Source organism: Hibiscus syriacus, unplaced genomic scaffold, assembly GCF_006381635.1.
Source record: "Hibiscus syriacus cultivar Baekdansim isolate YM2019G1 unplaced genomic scaffold, ASM638163v2 tig00112281_pilon, whole genome shotgun sequence".
In the NCBI taxonomy this organism is placed as follows: domain Eukaryota; kingdom Viridiplantae; phylum Streptophyta; class Magnoliopsida; order Malvales; family Malvaceae; genus Hibiscus; species Hibiscus syriacus.
In genome coordinates this window covers 637021-658502 of record NW_024063292.1, presented here as the reverse complement: position 1 = coordinate 658502, position 21482 = coordinate 637021, and the positions used below count along the sequence as shown (strand labels likewise).

At 33.3% G+C, this 21482-nt stretch overlaps 1 protein-coding gene across 1 annotated transcript; it reads right to left on the bottom strand.

Annotated features, from left to right (window-relative positions):
• Nucleotides 1-11294: 11294 nt before the first annotated feature.
• LOC120177085 (chaperone protein dnaJ 11, chloroplastic-like) lies at nucleotides 11295-12061 on the bottom strand. The gene has a single exon (XM_039183330.1). The coding sequence runs from the start codon at nucleotides 12015-12017 to the stop codon at nucleotides 11529-11531; it is 489 nt and encodes a 162-aa protein (XP_039039261.1). The 5' UTR covers nucleotides 12018-12061; the 3' UTR covers nucleotides 11295-11528.
• Between the last annotated feature and the right edge of the window lie 9421 nt (nucleotides 12062-21482).

The window sequence follows — 21482 nt, the reverse complement described above, 5'->3', positions numbered from 1 at the left end:
ATAACTATCAGCCAAGCCCTCAACTTCAATAGAGCCTTCAACATTCAATGGTTTTTGTAGTTTCCTAGGGTAAAACATAACCATGTTCTTCGTGCAAGCTTTTTAATTCCATCAACGGTTCCTCACAGCAAAGCTTTATATTCTTATCATCTGTATCTCTCATTTTTTTTCACATATAAATGTGATAATGAGTTCAATATTTTTTAAATAATATCTAAAATTCATTTTTTTTTTCTGAATAGAAAAACAACGCTACAAAAACCTTCGAGTTTAATCTAGTTTGAACAATGAATAATCTGATTTAATTCAACAGAAAGGGGTTGATCATTGTGATTTTGAACAATGAATTTTGATGTGTATCGAAATAGAAACAACAAAAATTAGTGAAAGAATAAGAGAAACGGAAGATCCATATCCTAATATTGTATTATTAACAAATGATGGTATTTGCGAATTTAAAAAATGAAATTGAGAAAGTCATCCCTATATTAAATTTATGCAATACCTGATTTAAATTAGATCAAATATCAATTATTACACATACACTGACAGAAAAAAAAAACTGTGCAGGCAATTCTCGTAACCCTAGTCCTAAGTGATCTATAAGATCACCATGGAAATCTATACAAAGCCCAATTCTTGGACCAAAGTCTAGCCCAGTAACCGGAATATCAACTTCTTGGACTAGCCCAATTGGGGCCAAACATCAATTCGGAGTTCCATTAATTTTCAACTTTTTTATATAAAAAATAACAGCCCACTCCTTTTTAATGTTTTTATTTTGCAATTAAACATTTTTATAGAAAAAAAATTATTTACTAAAAATATTTAATGAGAATATGGTAGCAGCCCACCTCCCATTAGGCCCAAAAGTATTCAGAGAAGAAAAACAACAATAAAAGCCTTCCACAAACAAGGAGAAAAGGTAGAAAAGATAATATGGACGTTTTCCATCAACTTCGGGAGAAAGGTCTTCTCGTACCGAATAAAAACTTCAAGATTTGAAACAAATCCCTCTCCCATTTTCAAAAACAACTGCTACTTTATGGTCAGTTTAGATGTATTCATTTAATAGAAAAAGCTAAAATTTGTGTATTTAAATACAACATAGTTTGTACATATATTGATAATTAAAATTTTGGCATATTAATAAAAACTAAAAGTATATATATATTTTGAATAGTCTACAACTATAAGATACTATTTGTTCATAATTTTTTAGTCGTTGATAACGCACACGCATCATACAAACGCAAAAAAAATAAGTAATTACATGAACTATTTTTTTATTTTTTTTATTATGGCGTGTAATTTTTTATTAATATTAAATACCAAGTAAGATTTAAAAGAAAATGAGAAATAAAATTAAAATGCCAAAACGCTAACTCAACCAATAAACCACAAATCCCAATCAACCACTTCAAAACTTTTCTAACCACCCCAAACCATCACTGATCATCTTATATAATCCTTATTCTAAATATTAACTAACCACCCCATAATATATTGGTCCTAAACCCTCATCGATCACTCCCAAAACATCACATACCTCATCGTATTATCCTACCTTCACTAATACACCCAAATTTCAACTCCTCAACCCTTACCAACCTTATAGTCACAAAACCCTAAAATTTTTATCCAAAACCACTAAATTCTAAAGTACTCAAGTTGTATTACATTTCGTTCTCTAGTCGTAAATTCCAACGGGCAAAGGACAACACGTCCAATGAAGAGTAACATACCTTGATGGGGTAACAGTCAGACTGTAAAATGAGCATAAATCGAGGTTATTTTGGTTCAGGCTTTAATTTTTTTCGTAGCCTGTGGGCTGGAAATCAAACGATTGAAAAGAGAGATAAAAACTATCATTCGACACTAGTATCAATGAGAATGGTGATCGAAGCATAACGATGTGCGAGAAGATGCTACATTTGTGAAATTTGAGTTGTTTTCTAATTAAACGGACAAGGGATTTGTGTTCAGAATGATGAGACAAATTTTATAGGATATTTTAAGACTCATTAGGCTCCGACAAGGATGGTTAATGGTGGTCAGAATGACAACCAATGCAATGATCAGTTTCTGAGTTGGTTTAGGTCAAGAGATAGAAAATAAGAAAAGAAGAAAGAAGAAATGATGGAAAATTGAAGAAAAAATATGCTTTTATAGTGAATCAAAATTACATTGTTTTGGACTGAATTTGATTTTATGTAGGGATCCAAAATGATATCATTTGGGTGTAGGTTGTCATGTTATAGCGCCATTAATTATTTGACAGTATGTTTTTTTTAAAACGATCCTCATTAAAAACCTTCTAAATCCTATAAGGGAAAAAGAGTTACCTAGAAACTTGTATTACGAGGAACAAATTCATTGGATACATCAGAAGCAATAATCTCATGACAAACCGAGTTAAAGTACAAAGTGTTCCCAGAATGAAGAGCCAAAGTAGCCGAACATGGGCCACCTTATTACAACATCGAGGAATATAACATACTTTGAAATTTGAATTAGCGTCTAAGATCCCATGAGCTTCTTGAATGAACTAACTCAATGTGGATAAGTCCTCCTACGCCCAAGACAATTTGTTAACCATAAGCAATGAGTCAAACTCAAAGATGACGAGTGTCCATAGGTTATCCCTCGCAAGAGATAATATAGTGTTAAGAGTATAGATCTCAGCATGTTCAGCCTTGACACACCATGGAGAAGAATATTTTATCCCACAAAGCACTTGGCTACTAGAATTACGAGGGATAACACCTACAGTTGCCATACACCCAAGGGATTGAAAAGCATCATCAATATTGATCTTAAGAAAGCCTGGTGGAGGTGCTTGCCAATGTTCTACTATAAGCCTCAAAACAGAGCCTAGAGACGACTCTATTGGCTGCATAGCTTCCCTTGCCCCATCGTTTGCATCTTGGCCGAGAGGTAATCCTCTTCAAAGAGCTTTGCATTGATGGCCAACACCCAATGAGGTTGGAAGGAATTATCATGTACCTTGGAATTTTTCTCATTACATATGTTCCACAACAACACAATGAAACAAGTAATTACATCTATATCTAGACATGCTTAAGCGATATCAAGCTACTTACCACTTGAACCAAAGACGAATCCATAAATTTAAGAATAAGGATCCAAAATTTTAATACATTTTTCTTAAAAACAAAGGATATGCAAAAATTTTATTTTTTTCATTTTCCGAACATATTAAACTAAATTTTATATTTTTTTCTTATATAATAAGGATGCACTTGACCCCTTAAAACTTAGTGCATCTACCCCTTACTTGAACTAACCCAATGGTGATATGTTCTTAGTATCTGCCTAACAAGCATTGCTTATTTAATCATGTACGTATGATAACAAACATTGGTATCAAGGTGGCATATCTAGGCATTTTCCAAATTAATACATTTTAATATTATATCTAATAAAAAACTTATATAATTTTATTTCAAGACGTTTCATTTCTTTTCAATATATATACTAGCACAACACTCCCCACCCGTAACCACTTCATAACAACATTTTATTTACATAAATAGTTTATTATTAAATATATAAGACGAATGTATGATTTTATGTTCGAATGGGCGAATTTAAAAAACTCTATAAGTTTATAAGTCCTTCTTTCCTTAAAATTGCAAGGAAATACGAACTTATAAATTTTAGGAGGGACGAAAACAGATTTTCAATAAAAAAATCTAATTTTTTTAAAAATATATAAAAATTTAAAAACTTAAGTAATCAACCACCCTACCCGTCCTGCTTAGGTCCATTCCTACATATATTCATAAATAAATGTATTTAGATTAACTAGATTAGGTGCCAATTTTTTTCAAATTCACAAACGGGCCTAAATTCGGAAGTCCTTAATTTGCAAGAATAATTCGTATTTAGAAAAATACATCGTCAATATTAAAGTTTATATAGCCTTTACTAAGTTAACTACTTTCCCATCCAGCTGAATCTACATAGTTAATGGTAAAATTAAAATATTGAATTTATATATTGATAATATACTAAGTTATATATTTAAAATGAATTATAAAACGATACTCCATAAAAACATTTGGATTCTAATCTAACCTTTTAAAATGTTTTTTTCTTTTCTTTGGTGGGATTTATGATTGTGATATAGGCAATTGAGCCAATAATTGAGCAAGAGAAGGAAGAAAAAAAAGAGAATTAACTACTTAATTTGATGGGTTGTCGCCAACATTAGTTAGTAATTAGAAAATGTTGTTAGGATTAATTAACATCAGAAATCACAATCATGGATTTTGGGATCGCAAGCACTAGTTGCCTGATAATGCTGTTTTGATGGACTATGTAACATCAACATGTGAATTATTAGAGACATCAATGTGATGTCAAATTTTAGGCAACAATCCATACTTTATATATGCTTTACGTTATTTTTCTTTTCAATTTAGTTTTAAAAAAATAATTTTAATTTTACCACTTAATCCATAAAATGATTATTTTTAAATCTAAATAATCAAAATTTTGTTTCTTCCCCATCGTGTCCAATCGATGTTGGTTAAAATTATGATTTTATCCTTTTTCTTATAATGGTAGCTTTGATTAGAATGAGCATGTCTTAAAGTTATGTTCGATTACTTTTTTCTAGTGTATGATTGACATTTAGTGCAATTAGGGATGGATCGAGAAGGATGGATGGATAGTCTTCCCCGGAAATTTTAAAATTATTATATATTTTAGATTTTTTCTATGTATTTTTTATTGCAAAATATATTTTCACATCCTGAAATTTTATAAATTCATCCATTCTTAAAATTTAGTAGTTCGTCTACTAACATAAAATTTTACCTCTGTCCGTACGTATAATTAGCACTCGTAATTGTTTTAAAGGAGTCATGTTATAAAGTGATTATTTGTCCAAAGATTATCTAGTTCACCACCATATCTCCGGTGATTATTGTTTGAGTGTAATTGTACTGATTAGCGGATTGAGTCATACTAATGAAGAGAGTGATCTTCGAGGCTTAGCTGAAACTCATATATCGGATTTAGGATGCCACTAATAGTTTGTCTTTCCCATCGGTGTATGTTGACTTCGACGTAGAGATACAGATGTATAAATTTGGATTGATAACATTTCAGTGAAATATTTTTCAGTACTATTAATAAACAAATTTGTTATATTGGAGGCAAAAGCCTACACCTCTAGCACTTAATTGAAATATTTATCGAGAAGGTTGCTGGAGTAGAGAACATCCAACGACATCCTCCACTGCAAGGTTTGTCACACCCTAATTTTTTAGTTTAAAATTTATAGAATTAATTAATTGATTTATGGACTAAACTATGAATTACTGAAACTTTTGGGCTAGTTTTGGAAATTCAAGAAGTTCAGAGATTAGCCCAGTAATTTTCTCATAACAAAAAATATCTCCTTACACCAAAATAAAAGAAAATGGGAAGTTAGTGATTGGGATGGCCAGAACCCGTCACCTAAGGTATGATCAACCATCCCTCTACCAATCAACCTATGTAACTATTCATAACTAAAATAATAAATATATGTTTTATTATATTTGGGTTGGGTGATAACCATTTTATTTCAAAAACTCCCGGTCGAGGAATCAAACCCCTAAAACCCATCCTCTCACCAAACCCTGGTCCTTCCCGCCTCCGATCAGCCACCTCCAGTCGGCGGTAGAGTACACCGCCACATCCTTCGTGTTCGCAACAACCGACGACCTCAACCCGATCGTCAGACCCCTAAAGTCAATCGTCATCCATCGCAAAGGAAGAGGAAATTGTTCGGTCCCTCAATCGCCGTTCATCGCCACCGCTCGTCGGTGGGAGTCACCGTCGCACCCATCCGGCGCACTTGATCATCCCGGTTATCAACCAATCGATCACTTGCCGAGTGGTCGCCGTTCGCCGATGACGAACGGTCGAAGTCTCACCGGGGGAAAATCCTTTTTTCTCCCATCGATTTTTCACCTTTTTTAGCCACTCCAGCCGACTGTGAGCCTCACGCCAGCCGTAGTTATACTCCCCAGGAGATTCTGACCGAAGCCCTCAGCCACCTTCGTCGTTTCGTCCGTCTTCCGTGGGTAAGCTTATCATCGCTGTTAATCGATTATTTTTCTGTGTTTTGGTTGGATTTGTTATCTGAATTTGATGGATTTTGGTAAGTGGACATGCGTAAAGCAATCGACCGATCACCCCGACCTGAGTCAACTCGAATTGGTTAGAGTCAACTTGAACCAGTCCGAGTCAACCGAACCGACCCGAGTCAACTCGAATCGACCTGACCCATTAACTTGACCCGAACCGTTGACAGTTGACTTTGACTTTGATCTTTGACTAGTTTGACTGTTGACTTTGACCAAAAATTTAAATTTCTTGAAAAATAATATTTTATGTTTTTCGACATCCTGAGTCCGAATCCAAAGTCCGTTTCATCAAATTCGAACCCGATAAGTTTTTTTTTAGCATTTTATCTTACAATTCAATATGTTTTTCCCAATTAATATCCAATTTTTTATGTAATTTATTTTGTCATGCATCCGAGACATTATGAGTCGTGAAATTAAAGTTTGAGAGTGATCGAATGGAATTAAAATTATCGAACGATGTGGTTCTAAAATCGAGGTAATACTTTATTACCCTATGTATGCTTTATGTACATGGTGGTGATTTGTTAAAGCATGATTGGAGTTATTGGTTAATTACATAGAGTTAATTATTGATGGACTCGAATTGAATATGGTATAAAGATAGTAAACCCAATAAGAATCAATTGACTCATTTAAGGAACTAGAAGATCGATAAGAGATAAATCTAAGTTCAGCGATTTAATCAGTAAATCAATTAATCTCAGGATTCATAAATTCTGAATAATCTCGTTATAGGTTAAATGTCGGAAATACTTGGATAAGAAACTACGAAAATACCCGTGTGATGTAAAAGACAAGGATTTTCCTTGAAAGTGAAAATAACCATGTTAATCGATCATAACCTCTGAGATGGTAAAGGACTTAGAATTCTAATTCTTGAGTAAACTCTTAAAGACTAATTTGCCAGAATTAATGTATATATCAAAATTAAATGAAATGACTGAAATATCCTCGAAATGGAAAAATGACATAGAATTCCTAATTCCTGAGTAAACACCCGGAGGCTAAATTACCAAAAGTACTTTACACGTTTGAATTACTCGAAATGACTATATTATATGACAAAGTTGAACTAAATGGAAGTACTATAAGTATCCGAATTGTTGAAACGATCGAATTATTCTGGAAACTCCGAAATGACCAGGATAAACTTTAATACTAAATTACCTAAGTACCCTCAATGACCTAGAATTAAGTGAATGACTGAGATAAGTCTGGAAACGCTGATGAACTTATATGTTGTATTATCCATAAGGATTATAAACCACAATCAAGCACATCGATATTTATTGATATCGTTGCAATACATAAATGAAATAAATATCATTAGAATACATTTTGTCTCCCTAAGATCCATTCAACGATGATTCTGAAGGTGATCAGTTCAATTAGAGCAATCAGTATTAAGAAGTGAATAATGTTGAAGTACCTCGGTCTGAATGATTGGCAAGTATCGCAGTGTTGGGATTGGTTAGTTTAATTTGACTTGAAATCCTGATAATTCGATATAAATCCTAAATTCTATAAATTGTTGTTTTACCCTCATTGGGTTAAATTACTAAGAATTCTTCGAGAAACCAAAGTGTCTAAAATGACTAAGATTGCCTGAATAATAGAATCACTCATGTTATATATGAAATCTCAAGTAACTCTGATTAAAAGAATCTGAATACCTTTCTGATTACTTAGTGCCTCCAAAAAATATCTGACTATTATGATCTTGATAAATCACTTCTTGAATGACTGATGAATCCGCTAGCTATCAACCTTCCTTTTTATAAGGATCTCATTTTTGAAATTCAACATTCGATTGCAATCTACTTTTTAGTGAACCATGACATTCTTGGGCGCAACGTTATTTATTATAAATATTCATAATATTTACAGCTTTTAACTTTTTCCTTATCGTGGGAATGTTTAAGGCCCTATTAGCTTAAATTCTAGTAACATTTTAGGCGCAATCCATTTTATTAATAAAAATATTAACATTCTAGATGACAACCTACTTTCTTAATGAACCATGACATTCTTGGGCACAATCGTTTGTTATAGATATTCATAACATTTTTAGCTATTAACTTATTTTGTTATTGTGAGAATGTCTAAGACCCCATCAACCTAAACTCTAGTAACATTTTAGGTTCAACCTATTTTATTAATAAAAATATTAACATTACATATCACAACATATTTCTTAGTGAACCGTGAAATTTTTGGCACAACCTTATTATTCATAACATTTTTAGCTATTAAATTATTATTTTTATCGTGAAAATATCTAAGACACCATCAACTTAAACTCTAGTAACATTTTAGGTGCAACCTAAAATGTTAATAATATTTATAACATTTACCGTTCATAACTCATTTTCTTACCGTTTATAACATTTTAGATGCAACCTGTTATGTTACTTCGATTGACCATTTTTTCGATTTCAAATTATAACATTTTTTGTTTTACTTTTTACATGTTACTTTTTTTTATAAGATATATTATTTATTAACCTTATTTTAATCGTCTCACGTCATAACTCCCCCTAATTAAGAATATAAATGTTGGATGAAATTATGTAGTGCTCCAAGTAACAATGAACTGGACCAGACTAAAATAATGCAACAAAGATTTCCAAAATTGGCAAAAGGAAAAGAAGAATATGACTACTGACTCTTGTTCCCTTTCTAACAGTGGTAAGCTTGATCCAAGTTTAAAAGCTTTTGGTTTTCTTCAGATTCTTAGGCAGGCTGGCTCAATCCCCGCAACTAAAAATAAAGATGTGTTGTCAAAATTGGATAGATAAAGCCGGTGGCGCAGTTGACTTGTTTCACGTAATGGATGTCTTCTAGAAACAATCATCGTTGTGTCCTTTAAAGAAGTAAACAATAGGGCATAGTGAGGGACAGATAGATACTGAATTCCGTTTGTCTTGTCCTTTCTTTACCCTACCCTACATATTGTCTAATACACACAGGTCTATCCCCTTAATAATCAAACCAAAATATCTTCATCATTTAGGAATTAAAGTTGGATTTTTACAAAAGTTCACTTCAAAGTTGTAAAAGGTACAATTTCAATACTAAATTATATGGGTTTAGTTTTCATCAAAACCTTAATTATTTTATATCTTATAATAAATTAAAACAATATAATCATTGAATTTAGATTATTCATTTCAATTAATATAAATATTTTTATGCATGTGTCATCGTGTAATTTACATTCTATTAAGAAACTTCAAGTATATGAATGTTCGATGAGTCTGCCGATATTGAAACGAAAACAATAAACTCACTTATGTTGTACCGATTACCTTGGTGTATCCTGAAATTCATTTAATTATTTTACCCAAAAAGCCATTATTTATAAACGTATGACATTAGTTTACACTGCCTTTTACATATCTTAATAACTTACGTAAAAAACCTCATCAAACGGTTCTAATGTTTAATAAAAGTGTTATCCTTTCTAAAGATTTTGAATTTAAATAATTGTATATTTAGTATATATATTGTCGATAGTTAAAAATGTATTTAATTTTAGATTGTTAAAAATATGATACTAAAATTTATAAATAGATCTTTTAAGTGTACATAAAAAATAACGGATGCTAATTTATTACTTTTAAATTATTTTACAATTTTATTTCTTATACATTTAAAGTCAAGAGGGTGAAGCGTCGGACCGGGGTGGCTATGATCCAGTATCGCTATACCTCGAGTAGCATGGGTAGAGATGGCATCGGATCTTGTACATGATCCGAATCTGTAGATTCAAATATATTTTATAAGATTTGGATTCTCAAATTTTGGACCGATGAATTCAGACCGAATCTAAATTCGAATCTAAATCCTGTGATTAAAGTATAAATTCGGGTCTAAATCTGACACTAAAATACTGAATCTAAATTAATTTACCAGATTATAAAAAAACCCAACTTTAATTTTAAAAAATATATATAAATAACATAATAGATTTTAAAATATATATAAATATTTTATAAAGGAGACACCTGAATTTTTATAGGGTTATTTTGTATACTTATTAGTAATTATATTATTTCACTTCCTTCGCTTTAATTTTATATTTTTCATTATTTTTCATTATTTTGTAATGTATTTTTTATTTATTTATGATAAAAACACTTTTGAAGGAACACATACTTAGCCCATTATTAATGAAAATTGTGATGATGAAGTGAATGATATCATTGATATAGTATATAAGAAAGTTATTATATTACACAACCTTAATATTAATATTTAAATTTCACAAATATTATTTTCATTAAACAAAATTTTTTCTTCCATTGGTTGTTTATTTTAGAATGTTGATGATTTAAATAGTGATAAAGACTAGTACTTTAAAGAGATAGAAATACAATATTAAGCTTGTGACAATAAGAAATTTCATTATCTACATTTTTTTAATGTTTATGTTATTCAAAAGATATTTGTCTAATTATGTTAGGAGTTTTTTTAAAAACTTTAGTTTATCATTTTTATTTTGTTACTAATTGTATTGAAATTAATCTTTCATTTATTGGGAATATGATATGAAATTAATCAATGACAATTTTATTACGTTAAAAAGTATATCGAATTATCATTTTTTAATAGATCTATTTTAAACTCGAATCCATGAGATCCATTAAATTAAATCTGGGTCCCAATTTTCTAAACTTTCGCATTCAGAATGAGTCTAAATTCAGGATATGAAAATGAGTTTGAATCTGGATCTAAGCATGGGGCATGTGAAATTGAGAACAAAAATAAAAACCACCTTTCACATTCCAAAGTAACTGATGACAAAATAATATCACGGGAAAAGTATGGCAAAGAAAACCGTCAACAAGTGAAATATAATATGAATTTAATGTATATTTTTCTCGATAGTCGGGAATATTTCATTTGAAATTTTGGTTTTAACTAAGACATCTAACAAATTTATAAATTTAAGTAATATTTTGAAATTAAATAGTAAGATCTCAATTGTAAAAAAATATTATTTTTACGAGAATCTAAATTCGATCTGATAAATTTACTTAATATATACACATTTTGCGAGGTAAAACTTCACATCTAATAGCGTTAATTAAGCTAAAAACAAGCAAATGGTATTCCTTTAGTAATTTGATTTCAGTGACTGCAAAATAAGAAGTACAATGGAAATTCATATCTTGTCCGTCTTGTTTATGACTCAGCAGCGAAGCACAAAGGCGAAAAAAGAGCAGAGCTCATTCAACGGCTCTGATTTCTCTAGCAAAACCCACCGCTCGTTGATTTTTCTTTTCTCCGTTAGTATTGAGAAACACGCTGATGAGTTCAACCTCCAACTCGGTACCGAGATGAAGTGAGTCAACACATTTACCAGCACTGATCGGTCTCCCAACTCCTCCCCGAATAACCTGAAAACCTAGAATCCGAAGTCAAAGGCCTTTGGCTCCTCCAGGTAAGCTTACTATCATATACGGCTCGTTTCTCGGGATCCGATAAGGTGCTGTAGGCTGCATGGATCTTCATGAATTCGTCCGCCGATGAGTCTTTCCGACCGATTGCCGCCACGTCTGGATGACAAATCCTCGCCAATTGGCGGTACGCTGCCTTGATTTCTTCGCTCGAAGCGCCGACAGAAATCCCTAGCACCTCGTACAACGACGTGCAGGCTGCCATTCCTGGACGGCTAAGATAACCGCTCGGCGTCGAAGCTTTTTGTTGCTTTGAATTGAAAGTGGCAGTGACGGTGGCGGTGTCGGAGATCGCGGCGATAGTTGGACGGAGTCTGACACGAGGAGTTGACGGATGAGAAATTGAATAACCGGTGAGAGAGTTTGAGACGGAAAAGTAAGAGTGCATGGTGTGCGAGTTTTTCGTTTATAGAAATCTCTTTGTTTCGAGAAATCGATGGTGAGGGTTAGGGGAATATATAGGGAGAAGAAAAGTAACGGAAGCTTTTTTCTCTTAAATATGGTTTATTAATTGATTAATAACCAATTATTGCAAAGCTTATCCTACATTTGGATTGGTCGCGTTTTGGTTCTGAATGAACGAGATAACTCTGCCATATGGCGGTTTTCTTCTTTCTTTTTTTTTTTTAAGAAAAAATATATTATTCATCATAATTCATGAGTTTGATGCAATCTTTTTGATAGAATTGTTTTTTTTTTAAATTTTAGATTGATTTATTTGAATTAATTGGTTGTATTTGGATATAGAGATAATAGATTTCTTCTGAAGATAATTATAAAATACCATTTTATGTATTTTTATATTATTATATAAAAATAACATATATATATATATATATATATGATCCGCTTATATTATGCAAAACTAAAAAGTTTTACACATTTTTAAGATCGTTAGACGAGGAAAATAAAAATTGAGATTAACAGTAAAAATGTGAAGATGTTCACTGAAAAAAAAACAATGAATTAATTTCATTCTTTAATTTCTCCTCATCCAACGATAAACTAAAAGTTTTAGTGTAAGTGGATCATACCCTATATATATTGTAATAAAATTAAGGTAGTAAATTATAATTTATTTTAATTTTAAATTAATAAATAATTATCGAACGGTCTTTCGGGTGGGCACTGAAATTAGGATTCGACTTAAATAAAACGGACTAGAGTCGCCACCGATCTTTTATTTTAAAATAAATGGGTAGATCAGATACCTTATTTCTTACCTGATATGCATCTTACCAAAGATGTGTCGAATTCGGGAGTCGATTACAATCAATGAATGGTTAGCACCCTTAAACTGCCCTTTCGATACTACGTAATTTTCAGTTGTCTTTAATTAAGAAAGTTGTAAATTTAAATTAAAAGGTAAAATGCGATCAAAATTGCTTACCTCTAACGGTTTTGAAAACGTACCCTTAAAGAATCAAGAAACGCGACAGAATAAGGTAATAAAAGTAACTAAAATATGGAAAACAAAATAAAGGGCAAGAAATGAAATACATAAAAGAGATAAATAAAATAAATAAATAAAACAAGATAAAAAGGTAAATAAAGTAAGCAAAATAATAAAAAGGGAAAGAAATAAAAAAAAATTATAACAACATATATAATAAATAAATAAATAAATATAAAACAAAAATAAAATAAAAAATCAATATCAAGAAACAAGATAAATAAAGAGGAATAAAATAAAATAAAGATAAAGGAAATATACAAAAGATAAAAAAATAAAGAAAATAATTAAAATAAGAAATGCAATAATAAATAAAATAATAATAACGTGCAAACCCAGAAGTAAAAAATATATAAAAATATAAAATATAAAATATAAAAAGAAGAAAAATATATAAAAAAGAAATACGCAAATAAAAAAAGATTAAAGTAAAATAAAAAAAATAAATATAATATCGTATATAAAAAAAGAAATAAAATTAAAAAATAAAATAAAATAAAAGGATTAAGTTAAAAAAAGAACAAATTCAAAGGTTAATTTAAGAATAAATTCATATTTTGAATCGAATTCAGGGCTAAATTGCAAAGTTTAAAAATGCAGAGAGACTGGAAAGGGGATTAAATCCCTTTCTCTTTAAAAACACGCGGGTCAACGTGGGTGTGGGTCAGGTCGTGGAAGTCCGATGGGCTTAGTATAAGAGTTAAATTTTTTTGAAAAACCTCATTTTTCCTTGATTCAATTCGAGAGCCTCCCCCTCACTCACCATTTTCTCTGGTTCGTTCATCCCAAAGGATGAACACGACCGGGTTCTTCAAGAACCCAGAAAACGGACACCCTGTGCCGCCTCACCGGCCGCCGTTCATTGGCGGCGAAATTTTTTTTTTTTTATTTTTTAAAAGCCCTTCCCCCCTAGTTTTCGAAAATCAAAGTAGTTTTTTTGAGAAAGCCTCGGGGAGAGTAGATCTACGAACAAAAGTTCGAAAAATCCTCCCCCTCTTTGTCACTGGCCTCTCGTTTTGAATTAACAAAAAAAAATAAGAACACCCCAAGCCACGCATGCAAGTGAAAATCAAACAAACCGAAGGTAAAAAATATTACCTTTTTATTTCTTTGTTTTCGAAGGTTACAAGTGTTTGCTTCGATTTCTCATATTTGCTAGTGTAATCGTGGTATACTGTGTGTGTTGTGTTCTAGTTTACATGTAATTTATAGCCTCATATTTGGCTATTTTAGAGATAGAGTCATGTTCCTATTATAACACTGATGTTTGCTATTTGTTACGGATTGTTGGTGATGCTCGTGAGATACTTATGCTAGAAAAATTGGGTTGACTAAATGGCTGTGTGAGGTGTGGGGCGAGATGTAGCGCTTAGCATGAAAGTTAAGGTTTTCCAACCCTAACTGTTCTGGGTCGACCTACGGTTCGGGTCTAGATCGGTTCGCAGGTTCGAGTTACAGCTTGGGTTGCTTCACTTTAGGCCACTGGGCTGCTGGGTGCTGGGTTTCTGTTGATTCGGGCCGTTGTTAGGCTTGATGTAAATGTTTGTTGGGCCTGCAAAATGCAAAAAAGAACTATATATATATAATTATAAAATATAATTTGTAATATTATATAATATAATAGTATTAATAACAACAGACGAAATTGAGTGTCTTCAGCTGCCCCTCTTTGCTCATTATCGTGTAACGAAAATAGAGCAAAGATTACAATACACGAATTTCGGCCATATCGAATATCCTCTGTCATAGAGTTGAAATCCGATATTAAGACTGGTTTGTCAATTTGAACTGAAATATGAAATGACTCCCTCGTCTTGAGGTCGAGTTGAACTGGAAACTTCTAAGCACAATATCCTTCGTCGTGAAGTTGAAATCGAACTCAAAGCTTTTGGCACGTGGCCCCTGGAATCATATTCTAGCTAAAGTTACTTCATCGTGAAGTTGAAACTTGATCTGAATACTTCGGTGTTGCTGTGTTACAGATGACTCCTTCGTCATGAAGTTGGATCAATCTTTCGGGTACGATATCCTTCATCGTGAAGTTGAAATCGTAGATGGCCCCTTGTTGTGAAGTTGAGCCTCGAATTGGATATCCTTCGTCGTGAAGTTAAAATCCAATCTTGTGTAAGTTGCGTTGTTTCAAGTCCAATATCCTTCGCCATGAAGTTGAAATTGGCTCTGAATGAAACTGGGAAGCCCATTCGCTGTAAAGTTGAGCTTTGAATTGGATATCATTCGTTGTGAAGTTGAAATCCAATGCTTCTTGTGAAGACGATATCCTTCGTCGTGAAGTTGAAATCGTGGATGGCCCTTTCATTGTGAAGTTGAGCCTTGGATTGGATATCTTTCGTCGTGAAGTTTAAATCTAATCTTGTGTAAGTTGTATTGTTTCGATACCAATATCCTTCGCCGTGAAGTTGAAATTAGCTCTGAATGAAACTGGGAAGCCCCTTCGCTGTGAAGTTGAGCTTTGAATTGGATATCCTTCGTCGTGAAGTCGAAATCCAATCTAGAGTTGGCACGATATCCTTCGTCGTGAAATTGAAATCGTGGATGGCTCATTCATTATGAAGTTGAGCCTCGAATTGGATATCCTTCGTCGTGAAGTTGAAATCCAATTTGAAGATGAATATTGCTAGTAGACACGATATCCTTTATCATGAAGTTGAAATCGTGGATGGCCCTTCATCGTGAAGTTGAGCCTTGAATTGGATATCCTTCGTCGTGAAGTTGAAATCTAATCTAGAGTAAATTGGTTTTGAGTTGGATATCCTTCATTTGTGAAGTTGAAATCCAATCTCGAGTAAATAGTGTCGCTTTGAGCCCAATATCCTTCGTTGTGAAGTTGAAATTTACTCTAGCTAGAACCTGCAAAGTTATGCATATATGTGATGTTATGGATGCAATGCTCTTAGGTATGCCTAAAATTCATATGCAACATATGTTATTTTGGGCTCTGGAGAGAAATCTCGATCTCCGGTTGCATGTCTGGAATCTTGAAGTTCTGATCCTTGATCTTGAATTCTTGAAATGTTTAAATCTGATATTCTTTGTTCCTTGATTTGGGAAATGCTTCTAGACCATCTCAAGTATGTACATGAGCCTTGATTGTCTTTCCGAGTACCTGTACTCTTCAAAGAATCTTTGTACAATAATATGCAATTATCTTTTGCAAAGTAAATAAATCATTAGGTTTAAGTTCAATCCAAGATGCTCAAAAGGAATTGATTTAGAGAAAAGATTGTCTTTATTCATAAGGGAAAAAGAACAAATAATACATGACAAACATTCTAGAAAATAAATACATGATGAAGTGTGAATGAATGTTTTAGATCTCGATAATATGGGAACTTCTGAGTTGAAAACCCGTTAGGTGACCTTTAACGCATCCTTTGTCAAGGAATCTTCGAAAATACGGCAACGTTATGGAGAGTGCAACCTTTGTCCGACTCGTTGAGTCTGTAGAAGATTCAGATGTCGGGATGTTTCCACTGTCTGGATTTCTTGAATCAATATCCAAATCGCCTTTTCGTGTTTTCAACTTGGACCCATCCTTGGTTGCAAGAATCCCTTTGCGGGTTTTCATCTTGAACCCACCTTAATTTTCTTTTTCTCTTTTGTTCTTTTGTTCTTTTTTTTTCAATTTAGGGCGCCCTTTCGGGTTTTCACCCTAAACGTTTTTCTCTTTTTTTTTCTTTTCTTTTTCTTTTTCTTCTTCGACTTAGGACGCCCTTTCGGGTTTTTATCCTAAGCGAAATATTTCTTGACTGCATCCGGATTGACGGGATTTGGCAGTTCAGGTCCGTCCATTTCGGCCAGGACAAGTGCTCCTCCGAAAAAGGCTTTTTTCACGATATAAGGTACTTCCCAATTTGCCATCCATTTTCCTCTGAAATCTTTCTGGATTGGCCAAAGTTTTTTTAGCACCAGATCTCCTTCACGGAATATTCTCGGGCGCACCTTCTTGTCATGTGCTCGAATAATACGTTTCTGATAGATTTGACCATGATGAATGGCTTTCAGTCTCTTTTTATCTATCAGGTTCAACTGATCATATCAAGATTGCACCCATTAAACATCACCCTGTTTGACTTCTGTCAAGACTTGGAGTGACAGAATCTCTACTTCAATGGGCAGCACTGCTTTCATTCCATAAGCTAGAGAAAATGAGTTACCCCAATCGAGGTTAGTACTGAGGTTCGATAAACGAACAAAACAAAAGGCAATTTCTCATGCCAGTCCTTGTAAGTCTCAGTCGTTTTCTCCACTATCTTTTTGATGTTTTTGTTTGCTGCCTTTACTGCTCCGTTCGTCTTTGGTCTTTAAGCAGTAGAATTGTGATACTTTATGTTGAACTGTTCACAAGAAGCATCCATCATCTTGTTGTTCAAGTTTGTAGCATTATCGGTAATGATCCTTTCAGGTAGACCATACCGACATATGATCTCTTTCTTCAGAAACTTTTAAATAGTGGATTGAGTGACATTGGCATATGATGCAGCCTCTACCCATTTTGTGAAATAATAGATTGCCACAAGAATGAATCGGTAACCATTTTAAGCCTTCGGATGGATTTTCCCGATAACATCCATGCCCCACACAGAGAAAGGCCATGGTGACATCATTACATGAAGTGAATGAGGTAGAACATTGATTTTATCCCCATAAATTTGACATTTATGGCATCTTCTAGCATAGTTGATGCAATCACTTTCCAGTGTGGACAAAAAATATTCGCATCTCATTATCTACCTTGACATCATATGTCCATTTACATGTGTTCCACAAACTCCATCGTGTACTTCTTCCACTATCATCTTACCCTCTTCTGCATCTACGCACCTTAACATGACTTGATCATGGCTTTTCTTATACAAGACCTCTCCATCAAGGACATACCCATCTGCCATCCTTCTAATGGTTCTTTTATCAGTTTCAGTGGCTTCTTCTGGATAATTTCGATGCTTGATGTATTACAAAATGTCGTAGTACTAAGGCTTAGTGTCTTTTACCTCCTCGATTTGGTAACAATGAGTCGGGTACTCATACGATTGCATGTCAATCAACATCATCTCAGACTCCCCGTCAGCCTTGAATGCGACTGCCAAGGTAGCTAAAGTATCTGCCATTTGATTTTCTTCTCTTAGCACATAGTGAAAGGTGACTTCATCGAACTCTTCGAGTAGATCCATTATTAGTTTCTGATACTCTACCAGCTTTACATCCTTGGTTTCCCATTCTCCACGGAGCTGATAGATTACTAAGGCTGAATCTCCATATACCCGAAAGGTCTTTATATTTTGCCCCAGTGCAGCTTGAATTCTCAAGAAACAGGCTTCAAACTCTGTCATGTTGTTGGTGCAATCGAAATTTAGCCTACTAGAGAATGGATAATGATTCCCTTATGGAGAGATCAGGATTGCCCCGATGCCATGTCCTAATGCATTTGATGCACAATCAAAATGCATTTTCTAGGAACTATCTGTTGAAGTATTTACCTCGTCTAAGGTAATAGCCATCAAGTCTTTATCCGGGAAGTCAAAGCTCAATGGATCATAGTTTTCATCCGTTCTGCTTGCCAGAAAGTCCGATATGTCACTTTCTTTTACTACTTTCAGGCTCACATACTCGATGTCGAATTCAGACAATAGCACCTGTCATCAGGCTAACCTTCCAGATAGAGCAGGTACACCCATCATTTACTTTAAAGGATCTAACTTAGAAATCAACCAAGTAGTGTGATACAACATGTATTGTCTGAGTCTCTTTGTAGCCCAAACTAGAGCACAACAAACCTTTTCAATGGAGAATATTTGACCTCGCAATCGGTGAACTTTTTGCTCAAATAGTAGATGGCCCTTTCCTTCCTTCCGGATTCATTATGTTGACCCAGGACACAACCCATCGAATTCTCGAATATGGATAGATACAATAATATAGGCTTTCCCGGGATGGGAGACATCAAGATAGGAGTGTGAGAAAATACTCCTTTACTTTTTCGAATGCAATTTGATAGTTCTCATCCTATACTTTGGGGTTTCTCTTTCTGAGAAGTCAGAAAATTAGGTCACATTTATCGGTTAACTGAGATATGAATCGTGTTATGTAGTTCAATCTGCCAAGAAAACCTCGAACTTCTTTTTGCGTTCATGGGGGAGGTAGAGTCTGGATAGCCTTAACCTTATCGGGATCGACCTCGATGCCTTTCCTGCTGACCACGAATCCTAACAGCTTCCTGGATGTCACTCCGAATGCACAATTGCTAGGGTTCAGTCTCAACTGGAACTTTCTCAATCTCTGGAAGAGCTTTCTCAGATTATCGATATGTTTATTCTCGGTTTGTTCCTTAACAATCATGTTAAATTTAGAAAAAAATAATAAAATAAAAGGATTAAATTAAAAAGAGAACAAATTCAAGGGTTAATTTAAGAATAAATTTAGATTTTGAATCGAATTCGGGGCTAACTTGCAAGGCTTAAAAATGCAGAGGGACTGAAAAGGGGATTAACCCCTTTCTCTTTAAAAACACGCAGGACAACGTGGGCGTGGGTCGGGTCGTGGAGGTTCGATGGGCTTTGTATAAGAGTTATTTTTTTGAAAAACCTCATTTTTCCTTGATTCAATATGAGAACCTCCCCCCTCACTCACCATTTTCTCTGGTTTGTTCATCCCAAATGATGAACACGACCGGGTTATTCAAGAACCCAGAAAACAACCACCCTGCGCCGCCTTGCCGGCTGTCGTTGATCGGCGTCGGTCACCGGTCATCGACGATGAAAAGATTTTTTTTGATATTTTAAAAGCCCTTCCCCTCTAGTTTCCGAAAATCAAAGTAGTTTTTTGAGATCAAGCCTCGGGGAGAGTAGATCTACAAACAAAAGTTCGAAAAATCCTACCCCTCTTTGTCATTGGCCTCTCATTTTGAATCAACCAAAAAAAAAAGAACACCCCAAGCCACGCATGCAAGTGAAAATCAAACAAAGCAAAGGTAAAAAATATTATCTTTTTATTTCTTTGCTTTCGAAGGTTACAAGTGTTTGCTTCGATTTCTCGTATTTGCTAGTGTAATCGTGGTATACTTTGTGTATTTGTGTTCTAGTTTACATGTAATTTATAGCCTCAGATTTGGCTATTTTTAGAGATAGAGTCCTATTTCGATTATAACACCGATGTTTGCTATTTGTTGCGGATTGTTGGTGATGCTCGTGAGATATTTGTGCGAAAAATCGGGTTGACCGAACGACTGCGTGAGGCGAGATGCGACGCTTAACATGAAAGTTAGGGTTTTCTAACCCTAACTTTTCGGTTCGACCTGTGGTTCGAGTCTAGATCGATTCGCGATTTCAGGTTACAGCTTGGGCTGATTCACTTTGGGCCAATGGACTGCTGGGTGCTGGGTTTCTATTGATTCGGGCCATTGTTAGGCCTGATGTAAATGTTTGTTGGGCCTACAAAATGAAAAAAAATAAATAATAATATATATAATATAATATAATATAATATAATATAATATAATATAATATATATATATATATATATATAATATAATATAATATAATATAATATAATATATATATATATATATAATATAATATAATATAATATAATATATATAATATAATATATAATATAATATAATATAATATAATATAATATAATATAATATAATATAATATAATATAATATAATATAATATAATATAATATAATATAATATAATATAATATAATATAATATAATATAATATAATATAATATAATATAATATAATATAACAACAAACGAAATTGAGTGTCTTCAATAATATTTCATTCAATTACTTTAATTTTGAAGAAAAAAAAATTATAAGTTATACTAGATCAAGTTGAAACTGAAATTATATTTTTATTACATTTGAGAGGAGTAAAAGTATAGTCAAATTTAAATTAATTTGAGATCAAATTTTATTATAATTATTGGGTCGAACTTTAGTTAAATAATGACACATGAGAACACTTTACAATATGGGAACCTTGTCCACGCCAACGTTGTACTTGTTCTTTTGAATCTCCAACCCTAATAGAGCAATAACTCCACATCGGTCCGACCTTAGAATTGTTCTGCTGCACCGCACGGTTCCTTGAAGATTAATGAAGACAGTGCCTGGCATGTGGAGTCTAGGGCTGGTGTTATAGGGAGAGATCATCATGGACTTTTCATTGGTGGTCACACTCGTAGAATGAAAGATTATCCTTCGATTCAAACCTTTTATTGAAGGCATCTTTTAGCCATTAAAAACGGCTGGAGTGACATCACTAGGGGTGCACAAAAAATCCGAATATCCGAAAAAAATATCCGAAATCGGTTTTGGGAAAAATCGGTTTTTTTTAACCGGATCAGATTTTTTTAAACCGGTTATTTTA